Below are 18,884 nucleotides of genomic sequence, written 5' to 3'. Positions count from 1 at the left end.
ATGGTCCCTATAGTCACGAGGCTGTCTCTAGGAGAGCTGTTTTCTGAGGGGTCATTTCTGCTCTGATTTCTAGCAGGAAGGGCTGCTAGAAGAGGGTAATTCAGGTTTAGTACTTTATAAGATGAGGAAAGAGAACTTAGAAGAGATTTAAAATTTGAGGTTATGTATTTATTCTGCCAAATTTTGACATTAAGCATAAAAATCACCAGAAGCTTACCAGCAGTGTGCCTACTATGTTGTGAACCTGGAACATCCTGTTATAGAAACTGGGCATTCATTCATAGCATAATCGGAAAAGAATCCATGATTTTGAATTGTTTTATATTTATTTATTAGTGTGTGTTCATGCTTGAGTGCAGAGGGCAGAGAACAAGCTGTAGGAGGTCAGCTTTCCCCCACTTCTACCATGTAGGACCTGGGGTCAAATTTGGATGCTAAAGGCTTGGCACTAAGTATTCTTACCCCTGAGCATCTCCATAGCCAGAACCTGGGACTTTGTGAGGAAGAGTAGGTGACACACATGCAACATTCCCTTCTTGGCTCCTCTTTACCCCTTCCTATGCCTCTAAAGTCAGCTGCTCTGAATGCTAACTGACAACAGTTCACACCACCTCTTTCTATAGATTTATCCTTAGTAAGTCATGAGTCTGACAGACAAACCACTTAGATTACTGCCCTAGTAAAAGAGGCAATCCATGTGGAGCACCCCTGCACGTTCCTGTTGACTGTAAGAATGCAAAGTCCTGTTGTATTCTTCCTGGAGCCTTTCTTAGGCATGGGCTTAAAGGATAAGGTCATGTATCTACATAGTCTTGCCTGTTAGAGGCATTAAATTGCCCAAGCTTAGGATGCCTTTCATAATGCTGTCTTCTGGGTGTATCAGCACCCTAGGGACCTTCTGGGTGTATCAGCATCCTAGGGCCTTCTGAGTCACCTCCATGAAAACTGGGGAATAGGGTGGGCTACAGAACTGGCTCAAATACCAGGCTGACAAACCTGAGTGTGTCGTTTACAGTGAGCAATAAAGTCATCTGTCTCTGACCCAAGAGTCTGGTCTTCTGGCAGTATCCATGAGACAAACTAGTAACTGTCATGTATCAACTGAAAATATAATCTATTCGACACAAGTGAGAGAAAGAAAAAGCCATTCTCACTGGAAACTCAGGACAATATTGAAGCAGGCAGTGAGTATCAGTTTCTTTTCTTTCCAGAAAAGCCCATTTGTTTACTTAGAGCACTTGCTCCCATGCCCTTCTTTGGGAAGTGGCAAGTGCACACCATTCTCTGAAATGAGAAGGAAAGATAGGAGTAAAGATGACTATTACAACCCGCTAGGCTATAGTAAGTAGTCACTGAGAGCCAAATCCAGTTTTCCTTTAAGTTTTCCCCAATTTACCTTGTATTCTGTTAACAATAAAACTGATGAACATTCTAAATTCAAAATCTTGATGGTAATTGCAAATTAAGATTTGTATATTCTATCTATCCTTTCTTCTTCTTCTTCTTCTTCTTTTTTTTTTTTTTTCCAGACAGGGTTTCTCTGTGTAGCCCTGGCTGTCCTGGAACTCACTTTGTAGACCAGGCTGGCGTCTAACTCAGAAATCTGCCTGCCTCTGCCTCCCGAGTGCTGGGATTAAAGGTTTATTAAAGATTTATTATTTTTTTTTAATTTTGTGAGTACACTGTAGCTGTCTTCAGACACACCAGAAGAGGACATCGGACCCCATTACAGATGGTTGTGAGCTACCATGTGGTTGCTGGGAATTGAACTCAGAACCTCAGGGAGAATAATCAGTGTTCTTAATCACTGAGCCATCTCTCCAGCCCCTATCCTGTCTTTTATCGAAGCAGTTCCTGTTTGGAAACCTGTGTTAGCCAGTTATGGCTGCTAGGTCCTTTTATGAGTTCAGTATTGGGTGTTGGAACAGGCACACTGAGCCCAAGGTCTGTGTGCAAAAAGCATGTCCCAGGCCAAAATTAATAGACACTTGAAAGGCACTGTAGACAGGAAGAAGTAGGTGATTCCTCAGAGACAAGAGCTGTGTCCCTCAGAGGGAATGGGGCTCTTTTTATGACAATAAAGAGCGTACCTGGTTTTGCCTCCAGGGTCAGTTGAGTAGGGTTATATTTGCATACAGTTCACTATTTGGAGGTAGTCTGCTTTATACACTACAGTTCCTCCCAGACTGGCTATGTGAGGAGAGGCACCAGTGACTATGGTTTGTATGTCTAATAGTTTGTCTGAGGCAGCCCAAATCACTGAGTCAGGATCAAGCAGTCAGAGTCTGTCTGTTCTGTGGGGGAATTTTGCTTTCTATTTTTAGCCCCCTTATTTTTGCACTTTTACACCAGGGATTAATCTTGGAGCCTCACTTATCAGGCAAACACTCTACCACTGCAGTTTTATAGGCTCTTTTCTTGGTGGATTCCATTCAACACGCAATGGTAAGTAGAAATGCATATGGTGATTGTCTAGAAGCTACATAGACTGTTTGCATGGGAAAGCTCATGCTGCTGTTGTAGAAAGATGACTGACGTTTGGAGATCAGGGAGTAAAGCTCTTTAGTATGGAAAATCGTTCCTTACCCTCCCAGTGTGGCAACAGCTGAGCACAGAAACAAAACAAGAGTCTGAAGCAGCAAAGTTTATGTTGTCCTGTTGTCCCAGTGACTAGGAGGAACGCATCAAGCAGAGAAACTCAACTATCTAGAAAACAATTCTGAGAGATGCACAAGGTTGCTTGTCCCTGCCCCAGGTCCTTAGAGCCTTCTCAGGCTACAGGAAGTTCCAGCTGTCTCTTTAGTCTTCTGGGGAAGGTGTTTCTTTCCCAGAGAAGTCACAGATTTTGATTTTAGAACAAGACAGAGAGGAGATGTTTTCTATGTTTTCTAGGAGGAAAAGGTGGTCTTCTGTTTGAGACTTGGGGTTGGGTGGGGTACGCTCCTGCTCTCACTGTTCCAGTTTCAGTCTGAAATGTCCTCTCCTGAGTCACACAATCAGCTGGTGGAAGGCTTCAGGAAGTTTCAAAGGTGGAATCAATACTTCACTTTGGATCTTATCTTAGGTGTATTTTATTGCTGGCCAAACTCTCTCCACTCCTTCCCATCCCTACCTAGTCAACTTTTCCGGTAAAAATTTGAATCTCATTACATTCTCCCCCCCTTCCCCCCAAGGAAAATGCATGCATAAGATTGATCAAAGACTGTAGCCTACAATATATATATATATTTTAATGCAGATCATTACAAAAACAATTGTTTCCCGACTTTTCCCTATCAAGTGCTGTATCATTTCATCCTAGGGATTTGTAAGTAAATTTTCAGGAAGGGTAGGCAGTAATGGAGTGAAGATTTGAATCTAACTATGTGTCTCTAAACAAATGCTAGCGGCCAGTATGTAATTACTTCTATAATAATAATAATAATAATAATAACTTTCAACGTTCTAAATACTTGAGTGACTTTTTTTCCCAAGAATGCTCTACTTTTCAATTCCTTTGAGCAAGGAACAGAATTTCAGCAAGGTTTAAAAATGGCTAGATATAGGAAATTTCTGTGCATACCTGCAATGATTTTTTTTTTTTGCAAAAGTCTAAGTTTCTCAGAAAGACATACTATCAATTATACTTGAATAGAATAATTTAATGATTAAAAGGTTTATTGCTAGGCCTATAGGTTCATGCTTCTAATCCCAGCATTGAGAAAGCAAGGGTAGGTGATTTCAAGGGATCTAAATAAAGGGGGTCTGGCACAAAAAAGCAAAACCTAAGAACAAATAAACCAAAATCAGATTTATTAGATGATTTGGGAAATCATGTTAAAGGCTGGAAATCCAACTGCTTACTTTAAAACTGTCTATTACTTAAAGTGCCCAGAAAATATACTGAGTACATACTTTGAGCAGACTTCTCTTTGTGTCACCCATTGCACTGCTTTTCATTTGGTTTAGCTATTATTTGACTACTAAGATCAGCATTTATTTTCCTCCTCTTAGACACAAAGGTTAATTCAAATGGGATGCTAATATTTCAACATATTTGAGTTTTTAATAAGAGAATGTTTCAAGTTAAGTTAAACAAATTGTATTTCAACTATATGAAGATTTTATTTAAAATTTTCACAGTGTATATGTGTGTGTGTGTATGTATGTATGTCTGTGTGTGTGTGCATGCACATGGGCACTGTGTACATGTGTTTGAAGGTCAGAGGACAAGTTGCTTGAGCAGTTTCTTTCTTTCTACCATGTAGAGCTCGAGGTTTGGACTCAGGTTGTTTGGCTGGGGTAGCAAGCACCTTTATAGACTGAGCCACCTCACTGACCTTTTATGTCCTATGGATGAAAGAGCTAGGATGTATTAAAACTGCAGTAGATGTCCTCTGATATACTAATGGGACTGAGAGTTGGTTAAACAAGGAAAAAAGTAGAGATTAACCAAAAAAACCCATAAGCACACCAGCTACATATTAACTTACTACACGTACAACTATTATACTCCACTTTTTTCTTGTATGCTGAAACAATTTAAGTAGTGGTGAGCTGTGAGAGTTTATCATTGTCTCTTTCTTCTTTAAGTCATGGACTGATGTATGAATAGGTTGCTTTAAAAGAAGTATAACTTTTGAAGTGCCCATGAAAAACACTAGTGTAGAATGATGTTCCCCTATTATTTGCTTATTTGTGTGTACATGTTCATGTGGGTAGTTGCAAGTGTACATATGTGCGTGTGAGTGGTTTGAATGAGAATGGCCACATAGGCTCATATATTTGATTACTTGGTCCCCAGTTGGTTGGTCTCTCTCTCTCTTTCTCAAATAAAGATATACACTCACAGCTACTGCTCCAGAGCTATGCCTGTCTGCCTACTGCCATGCTTCCTGCTATGATAGTCATGGATTGTAACCCTCTGAAACTATAAGCCCCCAATAAACTTTTTCTTCTTTAAGTTGCCTTGGTTATGTTGTTGCTTCACAGCAATAGAAAAGTAGGACAGTGTGTATATGAAGGACAGAGGTCAGCTTTGGGTGTCTTCTTCAATTCTGTCTTATTTTTTCTTTATTCTTGAGAATTTCATCCATGTATTCAATGGAAGTGATCATATTCAACTTCTCCCTAACCTCCCTCACATGTCCCCTCCCAACATCATGTCATTGTCTTCTTCTAAATAATATACTAAATCCAATTAGTGTTATCTATGTATGTGTGGGTGTGGATCCATCCGCTGAATCACAGGAAACTTAATTAGGGGCCATACCATCAAAATAATAATAATAAAAAAAAGATTCCCTCTTCGGTATTTATAAACTGCTAATAGCTTGTCAACAAGGGGTGGGGCCTGAAGAGAACTCCCCCTCCCCAAATCTATATTGGAATAGTGGTTGGTTTGATCTAGTGCAGCTAAGTCCAGCAGATGTGAGCCCATGAGGTGATACCCAGACTCTGTTCGGAAGTCAGCACTGCACAGAACTCCTTGCCATCCTCCTGCTGATCCTCTTTTCTAACACTTCTTTGCCACCATCCCCAGAGCCTCAGCAGAGGTGGTGGTAACGAGTAGATAAAGAAGTCGTGTTATGGGTGAGCACTCTGTAAACTCCAAGAAGACTTGGGTTATTACAGGAAAACTGCAATTAAAGAAGTCTCCGAAACAGCATAAGCTATTGCCATTGCCAAAGTACATGGTAAAGCCCTCTTGCTGAAGACACCATACGCCATGTCTTCAGGGCAGAGAGACACCAATCTCAAAGCGACTGGGAAATTGCCTCCTGCTATCTAGCTTTCACAGAGCCAGAAGGTGCAGTGCAGTCTGTTGAGTGAGAAAAGACACGAGAGCTTTTACCTAGTGCTGGACTCCACATATGACAATACAAACCTAGCCAAGCAACAAGTGCCCACTACTGCAACAGGGGTACAACTGTCATGGGGTAACTGCTTTCTGATTGGACTTTAAGCTGGCTCCTCAGGAGAGAATATCATATTTGGTTCTGTAATCCTGGTCGAGAGCCCATGGATGGGGAAGTCATAGATAGGTCTTAGGGTAGAAGTCACCATTGTTATTTTTCTAGATGGCTAGGTTTTCAAACAGCTGTGTGTGTGTGTGTGTGTGTGTGTGTGTGTGTGTGTGGCAGGATCAGACTGCAAGTCTCAGGGATTCTCTTATGTTCACCACCCACAGTTTTGGAATGACAGGTGCAGGTAGCTGTCCTTGTTTTGTTATTCATGTGGGAGCTGAAGACTGAACTCAGGTTAGTATGCAAATTACATTACAATCTTATAAATGGTCAAACTATACACATATGAAAGAATTGCATTAAAATTAGATTATCAGGTTTGATTTGCACCTGTTGTACACACCTATATAACTAGAGTTAAATACAATTTTTTTTTTTCAGGCAATGAGGAGCCATGAGTGAAAAAAGTTTTAAGAAGCCCCGTTCTAGGGAACAGCCTAAGATTTTGGACCACCACAATGAGCAGTGTGCCTTATTAAAGAAATATATTGGTTAGTGAAAATTAATGGGTGAGAATTTTGTGACTTGTTGGGAAAACTGTGACTATGATAAACTTGCTGTTCTTTAAAACCAGCTTCATACTGGTTCAGATATCTTCTGTTACAACTATTGAAAAAGAATCCTCATTAAAACGGGAAGCCAAATATTTAAATAAAACTTCCTTAGGAGCTAGGATTTACAGGAAGAAGCACAACATAGACTATTTCAAGCGACACGGTCTTCTGTGTCAAGTAAATTCTACATGTTATTTGATGTATAACCAGCTGTTAATAGTTTCTTACCTCTATGTTTCACCTGTTACCACTAACTTTAACTACAGTCAGAAGTCAACAGGGTTCATTAACAGGAATTCAAACTTTGCAGTTATTACATTTTCATCAATTTTACCAGTAATGCCATGTTTGTTTTAAAATCTCACCCTAAATTATTGTTTCTTTTGGTCTGTTTCTCAGACTTTACTGACGTGAAGGCTTTGAGTAGTAGTATCCTGGGAAGAGTCCTTTTGTTCCTCAGGCTTATCTGATGCTCTAATTTGAGTTCTGGGTTTTGATGAAGCCCTTCTCATGTCCTAACGCAGGGGTTCATGCTGTCAGCAGATCACGTCACTAACATTAAATCACTTGGCTGCTTTCTTCACGGTAATCCTTTGTTCTTTCCTTTCCGAATTCCTAATAATCAGAGTGAGGCCATCCCCTTGGCAAACTCCTTGTATTTACTAGCTATGGCCGGAACCTGGACGGGTTTCGGGTCCTCAGGGGACGTGTGGCAATGGGTGGCTTATTTCACAGGAATTGCCACCCTGCTCACAAAGGCATCACTGACTGACAGATAATTCACTGCGTTTGGGAGAGCATCTCCTATGGTAAACCCTCGGTCACAGTCTCATCGACCTGCCCTCTAACGTCCCCCACCCACCGCTGCATCCCCTTCCAAAGCATCCTGCGGCGCGCGCGGCGGTGGAGGACGTGGGGTGGGAGGAAGCACCTTCGGACCAAGCTGGAGGCGGAGGACGCGGGGCCTGCGGGGGTGGGTGGGTGTGGGCTACTTCTGCTTCCCTCTCTTCCGGGCTACGTGCGTGCTCTCAGTCACAAAGCCCTGCACCGGCGACTGCGGCTTCTCCAGAGGGCTAAAAGGGCTTGACTCCACCCAGCGGTACGTGCCTAGCGCGGCTCGCATCATGGCCGCCGCCAAAGCGCAAAGGCCAGGCCTTCCACCCTCTTCACCCACCGCCTTCACTGCGCACGCGTGCTGCGGCCGCCTGGGCTTCGCTCCCAACGGGGCGGACCCAGGGGGAGGTCGGCCTGGCCAATCAGCTGGCAGGCCCCGCAGCAGGCTCCGCCCCCTCCTCTTTCGCTTGGGGTTCCAAGCTGCACGTGTCAGTGTTTGGGTACGTGAGGCCGCTGCAGGGCTGGGACACGGCGCTGGGCAGAACCAGGCCGTGGGAACGCTCCCAGGCTGGGGAGCGGCGGGGAGGAGCCGCGGCCCTGCAGGTTCCCGAGAGCTTTAAATTCTCCCGAACTGGGGCAGTCCCTTGCACTCTTACCGGCCAGTGTTGCCTCTCTGAACTCCCGGGGACACTTGTCATCTGCTTTAGGTGGGCGATGCTGTTGCTTAGTTGCAACTTGGAGGTGAGACTCTCGCCCCTTTAAGTCCTGCAGGCTAGATCTCCCAGAGGTCTGTGTGTCTTAGGAGCTCTAACAAGCGTGACAGTGACAAACTGCTGGGTTACCAAGTCAAACCTTGTCAGATCTTGTTTTCTTTTTTTTCCGTGGAGGAGTGGATTTTCAGCTCAGAGGGCTCGAGCGGGATAGGACAGTGACAAGCTGTTCTTTTACTGCAGGAGGATGACCTTAAGAGTTTGCTGGAGACAGGAGCATCAGTGAATGCACCTCCGGATCCTCAGGAGCAGTCGCCTGCTCACCTAGCTGCAGGTGGCGGCCTTGCGTGCTTTCTTCTCTGGCAGCTGCAAACAGGTGCTGACCTCAACCAACAGGTAACTAGGTAACCGATTGTTGCTATGTACAACCCTCTCCTCCACCCAGTGTCTGCACGGACATTTCCTAGTTGCCTGTTTCAGTTGGTATAAACAGGCATATAGGAGTTTCCAGAAGAAAAATACATACTGCAAGATGGTAACTTGGAACTTTTTAGTTAGTATCCACATTAATAAAACAAAAACAAGCCATGGGATTACTTTTAATAATCTAATCCCAGATGCTCTTTCAGTCTGTAATTATATCAGCAATGACTGATGTGTGTTTTATTTTGCTCTTGTACCACGGTTCCCAATTCAGTGTGTATTTTACTTTTATGGCATAGCTCAATGAAGTCGAACCACATTTCAAATGCTCACTATATAGCATGTATTTACTGTACTTTTAAAAGGACTTGCTATTGTCCAAGTCCCAGTCAACCAGGAAATAGTATGTGGGAAACATGCCCACCATCAATTCTTCCAGTAGTCTTCATTTTCAGTAGAGTGTGACGAAGTTTTTAATTGTAAACTTTTGGCTTCTATAGAACTCTATAGTGTGCTGGCATTCCCTTAATTTTTTAATGTGTGCAAATATGACGGCATGTTTTTATTAATGGAAACTTTGTATTAGCACAGCAAGAGAACTTTATGAAAAATACAATTAGTGGAATAATCCAGTTGTTACAAGGTAGTTTTCACTGGCTCCCTCAAATAGCTGGTATTACTTGTGCCCACTGGCTTCTACAGAATGTTGGGGAGACCCTAATGTGCAGTCTTGTCTTACAGGATGTTTTGGGAGAAACTCCACTCCACAAGGCAGCAAAGGTTGGAAGCCTGGACTGCCTGAGCCTCCTCGTGGCCAGTGATGTCCAGATTGGGTGAGTCTGAAATCAGCAGTCTGAGGCTTTGTGGTTTCTTGGATTTAATTAACCATACTCCTAATTATATATGATCTTAAAAATAATACTTGCCTAACTGGTAATATAATGTTATCCTTCCAGGAATTGAATAGTATCAAATAGAGTAAGTGGAAACAGATCTTCAGCATCCAGAGGTGCAAGTCTTCATGGCATTCTACTACAGTTTTGGCTTAGGAAGACTTTTCCTATAGAAGTTCTCATTGGCTATCTATTGAACCATATAGTTAAATACAGTGAATTTGAATACCAAATATTCTTGTAGTCAGATTCTTTCAATAGTGAAATATGATAATGGAATAAAAATACAATAGACTGTCCATGCTCAGTTAGTCACTGAGCATACAGTGAACAGAATTTAATTTCCTTGATCTTTCTTTGGCCCATTCCAGTGTGATGTGTATGTATGTTCTCGAGAGTGTGAGACCTCTTTTATCCTGTTCCCTGTGTTGATATGTATTCCAATTTCCTCTACTTGAGAAATAAACAATAATTTTCACTTAACTCAATTTTTGTCTAATTTCAGCGTATGCAATAAGAATGGGCAGACAGCTGAAGATCTTGCTTGGTCATGTGGCTTTCCAGAATGTGCTAGGTTTCTAACAATGATTAAATGTATGCAGACGGCAAAATCATCAGGTGAGCAACAGGAGTGTGACCCCCATGCTCCTGTGCTGAGACAGAAGCGGAGTTTCAGGACTGTGGAGAGTGGAGTGATGAAGAGAAAGTGTTGGTGAGTGCCTCACAGCTGCGGCCTGCTTTCTCCTTAGGGTTGGCTCTCCTGGCAGACTTGATCGTTGCACTTAATGTTGGCCCAGTATATTTTTGTTTTTTAAAATTTTATCATTGGTTATAGTTACTGCTTCTAGAGACCAAAAGTTTGTCCTGTATGGTGGGAATTTGGGGAAGAGACCTTCTTTTAAAAGTTTTCTAAGGTTGTGTGTTTGTGTGTACACACATTCATGTGCCTGTGTGTATGGAGGCCAGGAGAGGACCTGGGACCCCTTGGAGCTGGAAGGCCAGGCCAGGCATTTGTAGTCTGTCTGTCTTGTTGCTTGGGAGCTGGGATACAAGCTCCAGTCCTCACGATTCTGGAGCAAGCGCTCCTACCACTGGGCCATTTCTCAGGTCCCCTTAGAAATGTTTTTAGTCTCAACATGTTTGTTTGTTTGTTTGTTTTTTCTCCCCAAAACAGATGTCTTGTTGGGCAAGAGGAAGGAAAGAAGAGGCTTGAAGAAGAGCTTCACTTCAGACAGATCTACAAGCCATTGCTTTGGCTCATCACATGACGAAACTCCTGAGGAGGAAAACTTTCTTCTAAGTGAAGAGAACATTCATGAATACATGTATTTACATGACTACAATATTTTGGATGTGCATGTTTTTTACTTAACTTATTAAAAGAATATTCAAGGAATTAAAATTTCTGTGCATTCTTTACTACTTTTTAAATCACAGCTAAGATTTAAAATTATGTATGCTTTTATTAACATTAGAACAGCTCTTTTATATTCATAGTCTTGCCTCCAAGATAATTTAAAGAGCATTAGGTCGTTGAGGAAGGCATAAGTTATAGTATGCATCCTTGTTCCAAAAGTCTGGACTCTTCCATCCACACCAGCCCTAGATTTGGGAGAAAGGAGAACAAACCCTTTACAACACAAGACTCCACAATAGAAACTGTATAACATCAAGCTCTGTCAGCAGGACTTTGGCATAAGACTCAGATACTGATGTAATTAAAGGATTTTCTAAGTGAAGAGAAATCACTTGTATCTTGTGCTAGACAATCAATAGGTTGCTCCTGAATGGGAAAATGTTGCTATTATCTAAAGAAATTACATTTATTTTGTGACTGTGAAGGCCTGAGGACCACTTGCAAGAGTTGGTTCTTGTCTACCATGTAGGCTCTAGGGGTCAAAGTCAGGTCATCAGGTTTGGCAGAAAGTGTTTTTATCTGCTGAGCCATCTCACCAGCCTGTCATATGAGAACTAGCTGGCTATAAATCAATTTATATTTGTACCTCATGTAGTTGATACAATGTTAACAAATACTTCCAAATTTGCCTCAACTTCCAATCTTTAGAATTATGTTACATGTATGTAAGTGAGAAGCAGCCACATCTTCGTAATGACTAGTGTTTTTATTATTGATTAACCGATCCTAGAATTATTAAGGGCCTGTGTGCATTTGTACATGAGATGCAGATCCTGGGACTGGATTTACAGGTGGCCGCCGTGAGCCCCATGACATGCACACTGAGAACTGAGCTGGAAACTGAACTCTGTTCCTCTGCAGGAAGGGCAAGAGCTGCTGGCCGCCCACTCATCTCCCCAAGTCTGCTCTTAAAAGGAAGAAAGTATATTCTGCTCTCTTGTTTTTAAGACATCGATGAGACAACACAACTGCATGTGCTATAAAGTGTAAAGGAAATGTGTCATGTTCTATTATGAAGCTTAGTAAGTTGCAAAGCTTTTATAAACATTTAATCCTGTGGTTTCTGCTGTATTTCCTATCTTTCCTACATAGGGCTATGATTACTCAACAGACTTAGAACAACTGCTGTCAGGTCACTACCCTGGCCTTGCTTCTTTGCTAACAGCTGTCTCTGTCTCTGCTCTGCCTTGTGCCTTGAATTTAGGTGACAGGGAGAGTGAGTTACCTTTTCCAACATAACCTGCAGGTCTTCAGCACCTGTATAGTGTGGGTCTAGAATCAGGAATTTTATCTGCCCCGTGGTTTCATTCCATGCGACTCCTAGTATTGTGTGAGCCAATACCCCTCCCCCTAGGAAAAAGAAATACGTAACAGGGCATAAGTTAATTTCAACTGCTTATTCAGCTCAAATAAAGACTGTTTTCCTATTAATTGACAGCATTATAACAGATTGTCAATTATTGTAAAAGACCATGATAGCAAATATACTTAATGGATAAGATTACACATTTAATGACTGTTATATATGGAAATATATAAAAAATGCTATGCCTTTATCTATAATCATAAAAAGTTTACATTCCCTTGCTATAACCATAAAGTTTCTTTAAAGGCGTGCACCACCGTGCCCGGCGAGAATCATGTTTCTTTAAAGGCGTGCACCACCGTGCCCGGCGAGAATCATGTTTCTTTAAAGGCGTGCACCACCGTGCCCGGCGAGAATCATGTATCTTTAAAGGCGTGCACCACCGTGCCCGGCGAGAATCATGTTTCTTTAATTCAGTTAATCAAATCTTATTTTACAAAGACAACCCAAAAGAGGTAAGTAGTCTGCTGTGTCATAAAACCAGTCAAGTTAGTAGCAGGATCATGATTTACAGTGCTTAGTCAAGTGTCTGTCACCTTGAAAAAAAAAAATACTACTCTTAGCCGGGCAGTGGTGGCGCACGCCTTTAATCCCAACACTTGGGAGGCAGAGGCAGGCGGATTTCTGAGTTCAAGGCCAGCCTGGTCTACAAAGTGAGTTCCAAGACAGCCAGGGCTATACAGAGAAACCCTGTCTCAAAAACAAAACAAACAAACAAAAAAATGTGTGTGTGTGTGTATATATATATGTATATATATATACACATATATATGTATATATGTATGCATATGTATATATACATACATATGCATGTGTGTGCACATGCACACGCGTGTGTTTGTGTGTGTGTGTGTGTGTGTGTGTGTGTGTGTGTGTTTTGCCTGCATCTTTGTCTGTGCGCCATGTGATGCACTTCCTGTAGAGACCAGCAGAGGCACTGGATTCCCTGGAACTGGAACTACAGATGATTGTGAGCCACCAGGTGGGTATTGGTGAACCCAGGTCTTCTGGAAGAGCCACCAGTGTTCTTAACCATTAAGCCATCTCTCCAAAGCCAATTTTAAGATGTTTAAAATGACTTGTTTTAATGTAACATTAAAAATGCAAATACATTTTCCTTGTTCTCCACCCTGCCTAAGAACCCAACATGTCCACAGCAGCTTACCAATCATCACTGGGGTGCCCACATTCTGGAAATGGTTGGCTAGTTCCCGTCCTTGAGAAGCCATTTCTGAACCTTGGCTAAATAAAAAGAAATCATCTTCTACCACATAACTATTTCCAGCACTCAGTCAAGTAATGAGTTTGGGGAGGGGCAATACTTTCACTCTTTTTGTTGGTGGATCTTGAAAAACAAATTAAGTGGTAGGGACCTGATTCACTGTAACTTAAAGCAGCATAAACTTAAAATTGTTAAGACTTCTAACTGGGAGAAAACAATGACTTCGGCTTTCTGCTTCTGGAGTTGCATAAAGGTTCTGGATTTTTAACATGAGATTGAAACTGGTCACTTTGTCATTTTTTTAAATCTATGTTTTTTTTCTATCTTTAAATTCGGACCAACAACACCTGTCCCATATGCAGGCTAGAGGAGCTTTTAGGACTAATATATGTTTCTGTGAAAACTTCGAAGTGTTTTCGAGTGCACCGTACTTCATGGAGCATTTGGGAATTCTAAATACTTTTCACCTCTGAAAGGCAGAAGGAAAAGCACATATATTCCTCAACATTCCGAGGTAAAAATATTGGGGGTGAAATGAATTTACTATCTCTAACAACAGTGGAGCTAGCAGCACACCTCACCTTTTTAATTCTTTAATTGTTCAAACACACTTATTATTTTCTCCTTAGCATTTAGTTTTGGTTATTTGAAGCTACTGCCATCATATCAGAGTCTTGGCTTGCTATTTGTAAGATCAAACGAAAAATCCAAAGTAATTACATATCATTATAAAGTAAAAAAAAGAAATTGTAAGCTGAATTATCAGTGTAACTATTACTTTTGTGAAGGTACCAGGTAGTGTTAAACCTGGTAAGTTCTTAGCTGAGCAGCTAACATACAAATGTTTTAATGTACCAAACCATTCTTTAGTTTTCTAAACTATTCTGTGAGTGTGCACGTGTACACTTGTGCTATGGTACACATGTGGGGGTTCTAGGGATTGACGCAGGTGGTCAGGCTTGGTGAAAAAGTCTTTTGCTTCATTAGCCACAAACCTAAATGTTAAAAACAGTTGTTTACTACTTTATCTGCCATTATTCTTACTGATTCTTACAATTCCTATTGTGAGAGCAAACATATTCTAAATACTTGGACAATAAATACTGCTACTGCATTTATTAATACAAGACAGTTTAAAGTCTTGTCTCAATAAGCAGTTTAAAGTAAGCCCAAAGTAAGTTTATACTATTTATGAAAAAATGGAATATAACATTTATGGTAATAAAATCAAAAGCTTCTTTAATGGTTAATAGAAAAACAAGTTATGGCTACATAAATTGATATGTGATAGTTTAAATTTTCTCTTATGTTTTTGTTACAAGAATTGTAGAAAATGTAAACTGAATATATTTTTACATCTGTTGGCTTATTTCACATCTTAGCAAAAAAAAAAAAAAAAGACAAAAACAAACAAACAAACAAAAAACCCTCCAAAAAACCCAAAAGAACAAAAACAAAAACAAAAACCAAAAACCAAACTCACTTAATGATCAGTGATCAACATTTGGTTTTCTCCTTATTATACCTTTAGAAGATTTAAACATTAGTAAACTACATTTTGTATCTAAAACTAATATATACCCAAAGATAATATATTTCTAAGTTTCCACATGTAGACTAAAATTAGTTCTAGAGAATATATGTTTACCACACAGTTTGTTTTAAAACAAGGAGATTTATAAAGCAAGGAGGTAATAAAGAAAAGCAATGACTGGAAATAAGAAGAAAATGTCATTTTTCTATTATTTTAATAAAAATTATAAACTATGTGTAAATGATGAATGTGGTTTACAAAGCATACTTACTTGACAAACAGTATTTTCGAAGTTACACCGATTAGTTGGTTTAGTACCATCTGTACTTCAATAGACCCAATCCATTGCCGTGATCCAACAAATGTTGCTGGCTTGTCGCCAGCATCAACTAGAGCCTTAATGTGTCAAGAAGAAAAAAGTCCATATGTAAGACAGCTACTAAAGTTGTATTTAGGACATTCTGATTACCAGTAAAATAACATTTTTTTTTCAAAATAAAAATAAATCTATGCCACAGAATAATGATTATTAATGACCTTAAAAACCAATGGAATACACAGTTGGTTAGAATTTAGAATGGCACATCTGTACCTGCTGAATTTCCCTGTGTGTGGGAATGGACCTCTCTGTGTAACCCTGATGTCTGAACCATGAGCAGATAGTCTGTAGGGACCTATAAGCACAGCCCCAACCATTGTCATCAATCCGATCTTGCATATAATGATGGTAAGCATAGGTGCCCTGGACCACACAAATCTATAAAAGAGAAGAAATGTAATAAAATATTACAGACAGTACATGCTCTGTAGAAACACCTGAATCATGTTTACTGTTTTGCAACCTACACTTTTACTTTTTACTGGTCAGTGGTTCTCAACCTGTGGGTGGCAACCCCTTAGGGGTCACCTAAGACCATTGGAAAACACAGATATTTATATTACAATTCATAACAGTAGCAAAATCACAGTTAAGTAACAACATCTATGGTTGGGGGTCACTACAGCATGTGGTGTCACAGCATTAGGAAGGCTGAGGACCACTGCTTTAGACCCTTATAGAGATACATTCACAGAACAGTGGCTTAGCACTATATTCTTTTGGCTTTCTCCTGTAGGTCCAGCATCCTTACCAGTGGACCTACACAGAAACCAACCCAGAACGATGTGCGTTCTGGATAGCAATGCCAGCTCCCACACTTTCCCTTTTATTAATTTAATTAGTTTCAAATATGCCATTGGTGATCTGATCATGAAGCCTTATGATTTTCTTGGCTGGAAATATCCTTTTTCCAATTAATTTTATAGCATGAACCCTGTTTTCACTTCAGTCTTTCTTCAAACACCAGAAGCCTTCCATGGTAGCCTGTTTAAAAATGTCATGCTCACTTCTTACCACCTCTCCTTTGTCGTGACTACCAACTCTCTCCTGCCTTCATGTATGCATGCATATACATATTTAAATTTTAAAGTCATAGTTTGAATATAACTAATTATGTTTTTCAGTGACAGCACACCAGCATGTGGGCTAGTAAGCCTAGGTCATTCAAATATAAGCATGTTATTCATGTAGCTCTAGGCCCTAGCTTCTGTGAAAGGCAGGGCACCCAGCTGATGAACACACTGCTGCTGAGTAAATGCTGCCTGAGGGAAGGAGGGAAGGATCAGAGGAAGGCATCAGCAAACAGAGGCAGGTCCTGCTGATGGGGAGCAGGAATGGCGGTTCTGAGGTTTATAAATCTGCTACTAAAGTGTGTGTTAGTAATGCTTAAAATAGGGACTTCCTCATAGTATAATGCTTAAAACGAAATTTCTATAGACAAAACAGATTTCTAAATTTTTTAATTGGTTTCTTGTGAATTTTACATTGTGCACCCTCATCTTACTCATATCTGCCCTGCATCCTTGTAAAGATCCCCCCCCCCAACACCCACAAAAGGAAAAAAGATGTCGTTGTGGAAGCTGTAGTGTGTAACAGTGAATACCCTTTTGTCCACACTTCTTTACTGGGAAATGTTCAAGCATATTATTTTTTAAAAGTCAGAGTTGTGGGGAAAGAAAGGGTACTCACAAGACAACTAGGCAGTAGGCTGACAAAGGATCACCTAGAATGTGTAATTAGACCATTGTGGTAGGAAGAAAACTAGCTGCTCCCTACAGTAGCTATGTCCTCATCTCCAACATGTGCGCATTTATCACAGAGGGACAAGAGGACTCAGCTCCGAGTGGTGTGAGCACAGCAAGGATGCTAGCAGTTGCCTGAAGCCAGGAAAGCGAGGAATGATTCCCCCCTCGGGATCCTGTGCAGGGAGGCTGGCTCTGGATGCCTTTAGTTCAACCAAGTGATGTTAGCTTTGGACTTCCATGTCCAGAACTGTGACGGACACATCCCTGTAGTCTGCAGCTGCCCACTGTGTATCATCTGTCCGTCACGGATTTCATAACACATTGCTTCAGAAAATGTCTGCCTTAGAAATTCTTTCTATCAATGATTATAAACTAGTAAGAAAAGGAAAAATTCAGGTATATGTTGGACATTAAATAATTTTCTAAAAGACTGAAGTATCACCATATATAAATAAAAAATATTTAAAGTGAATAAAACAAAATCTTTCAAATTAAAATTATAGGATATAACAAAAGTACTGCTTTATCTAAAATTTAAAACTCAACAACAGAAAATTGGAAAGATTAACAACAGATTAAGTTCCAATTTAAGAAGTTAGAGTAAACACATCAAATCCCAAAATTAATAAACCCAAAATTAATAGTAAACCCCAAAATTAATAGGACAGAAAACTGAAGTTACAAAAGAGGGGTCAATGAAGGAAATTGTTAAAGAAAGAAAAACCTCACAAAGTGATATGAGCAATTCAAAAGAAAATAACTATATGAGGAATCAAAACCTAGGTAAATATGACTCACAAAAGTGAAAACATCTCATAAACACTAACAAAACTGAATGCTATTAAGAATATTCCCAAAGGGGCTGGAGAGATGGCTCAGCAGTTAAGAGTGCACACCACTCCTGCAGAGGCCTGAGCTCAGCTCCCTGCACCCACATCAGGCAGCTCACAATTTAAGAGGGATCCAGGAGCTCTGGCTTCCACAGCCACCTTCACACATGTGGGTGAGCACGCACACATACAATTAAAATAAAATATTTTAAATAAAGAATTATCACATAAAGAAAATGCTAAGTCCAGGTTGTTTTTCAAATGATCAAAAATACAGCATTACCAATCATATAAAAACTCATTTAATAGGTTGTAGATCACAGATACATTTTTTAATTAAGAGAAAATTATAAGGAAATATCAATTATAAATAGAGAAGAAAAAGTCTTCACAAAATATCATCAAACTGAATCCAGCCGTGAATAAGACATGACAATGAACATGGTAAACTGGATTATATGATGAATGCAAATCCATTGTTACTGGGAGATCAGATTAAGTGTTTAGGGGCAAATAATATGAAGTTTATAGCTTTCTCTGAAATGATTCAGGGAAAAAAAGAAAGAGTCAAAAATGGAGGGAAAAAAAAAAGAAACAAACATTTACAATTGTTTACATACATATGCACCAGACACATGAATGGGAACATTGATAAAAGACTGCCTAACATCACCAAAACCTGGAAAACACTATACAAAGGTTTATCATACAGGAATCAAGCTAACTAAGCCAGAGTGGTAGTGGGCTGGTCGGATGCTGCCTGTATTCTAGTGCTACTTCTGGTTCCTTAGAAGTGGCAGACCATCAAGTACTCATGATGCCATAGGAACCTTCTCCCCAGTTTAACAGTCAATAAAAGGCTAGAACCTGGGGCTGGGCAGTGGAGGGGAAAGGTGGCACTGGAGGCCTGAGAGGGAGTCACTGGGAGGGAGGGAGGGAGGGAGAGGGAGAGGGAGAGGGAGAGGGAGAGAG

General features: G+C 40.5%; 3 protein-coding genes across 9 annotated transcripts in view; 1 reads left to right on the top strand and 2 right to left on the bottom strand.

The window, feature by feature from the left end:
* Lrp2bp (LRP2 binding protein) overlaps nucleotides 1-8,447 on the bottom strand; it is a 26,525-nt gene extending 18,078 nt beyond the window's left edge. Inside the window, exon 1 of one of the 4 annotated variants that reach the window (XM_021169520.1) lies at nucleotides 8,246-8,447. Coding sequence is in view for 1 of the 4 variants with exons in the window: in XM_021169518.1 (XP_021025177.1) it covers nucleotides 8,050-8,091 (42 nt within the window). In the remaining 3 variants the exon portion in view is untranslated. Of the gene's footprint in view, nucleotides 1-6,924; nucleotides 7,457-7,490; nucleotides 7,513-8,049 lie in introns of those variants that run through there. The other 3 variants (XM_021169518.1, XM_029480590.1, XM_021169521.2) reach the window with 3 other exon arrangements.
* Nucleotides 7,520-10,815, top strand: Ankrd37 (ankyrin repeat domain 37). Of its 2 annotated transcripts, none has more exons than XM_029480593.1 (5): nucleotides 7,520-7,893; nucleotides 8,347-8,499; nucleotides 9,268-9,359; nucleotides 9,925-10,131; nucleotides 10,594-10,774. In XM_029480593.1, coding segments are annotated over exons 1-5 (663 nt in total). In that variant the 5' UTR covers nucleotides 7,520-7,683; the 3' UTR covers nucleotides 10,595-10,774. The 2 variants fall into 2 exon arrangements, with proteins under 2 accessions (XP_029336453.1, XP_021025182.1); XM_021169523.2 differs by lacking the exon at nucleotides 7,520-7,893 and adding an exon at nucleotides 7,900-8,134 and having other exon boundaries at nucleotides 10,594-10,815.
* Nucleotides 10,816-18,884, bottom strand: part of Ufsp2 (UFM1 specific peptidase 2) — a 20,914-nt gene continuing 12,845 nt past the window's right edge. For 2 of the 3 annotated variants that reach the window (XM_021169517.2, XM_029480589.1), the window contains exons 8-12: nucleotides 15,551-15,715; nucleotides 15,230-15,354; nucleotides 13,368-13,444; nucleotides 12,062-12,186; nucleotides 10,863-11,021 (exon numbers count right to left, since the gene is read on the bottom strand). In XM_021169517.2, coding sequence (XP_021025176.1) covers nucleotides 10,935-11,021; nucleotides 12,062-12,186; nucleotides 13,368-13,444; nucleotides 15,230-15,354; nucleotides 15,551-15,715 — 579 coding nt within the window. In that variant the 3' untranslated portion in view covers nucleotides 10,863-10,934. Of the gene's footprint in view, nucleotides 11,022-12,061; nucleotides 12,187-13,367; nucleotides 13,445-15,229; nucleotides 15,355-15,550; nucleotides 15,716-18,884 lie in introns of all 3 variants that reach the window. The other variant, XM_021169516.2, reaches the window with a different exon arrangement.

This window comes from Mus caroli, chromosome 8 (assembly GCF_900094665.2).
Source record: "Mus caroli chromosome 8, CAROLI_EIJ_v1.1, whole genome shotgun sequence".
Classification (NCBI taxonomy): Eukaryota; Metazoa; Chordata; class Mammalia; order Rodentia; family Muridae; genus Mus; species Mus caroli.
Note: the sequence above shows the minus strand (reverse complement) of the source record. Positions and strands in the feature narration are given on the sequence as shown.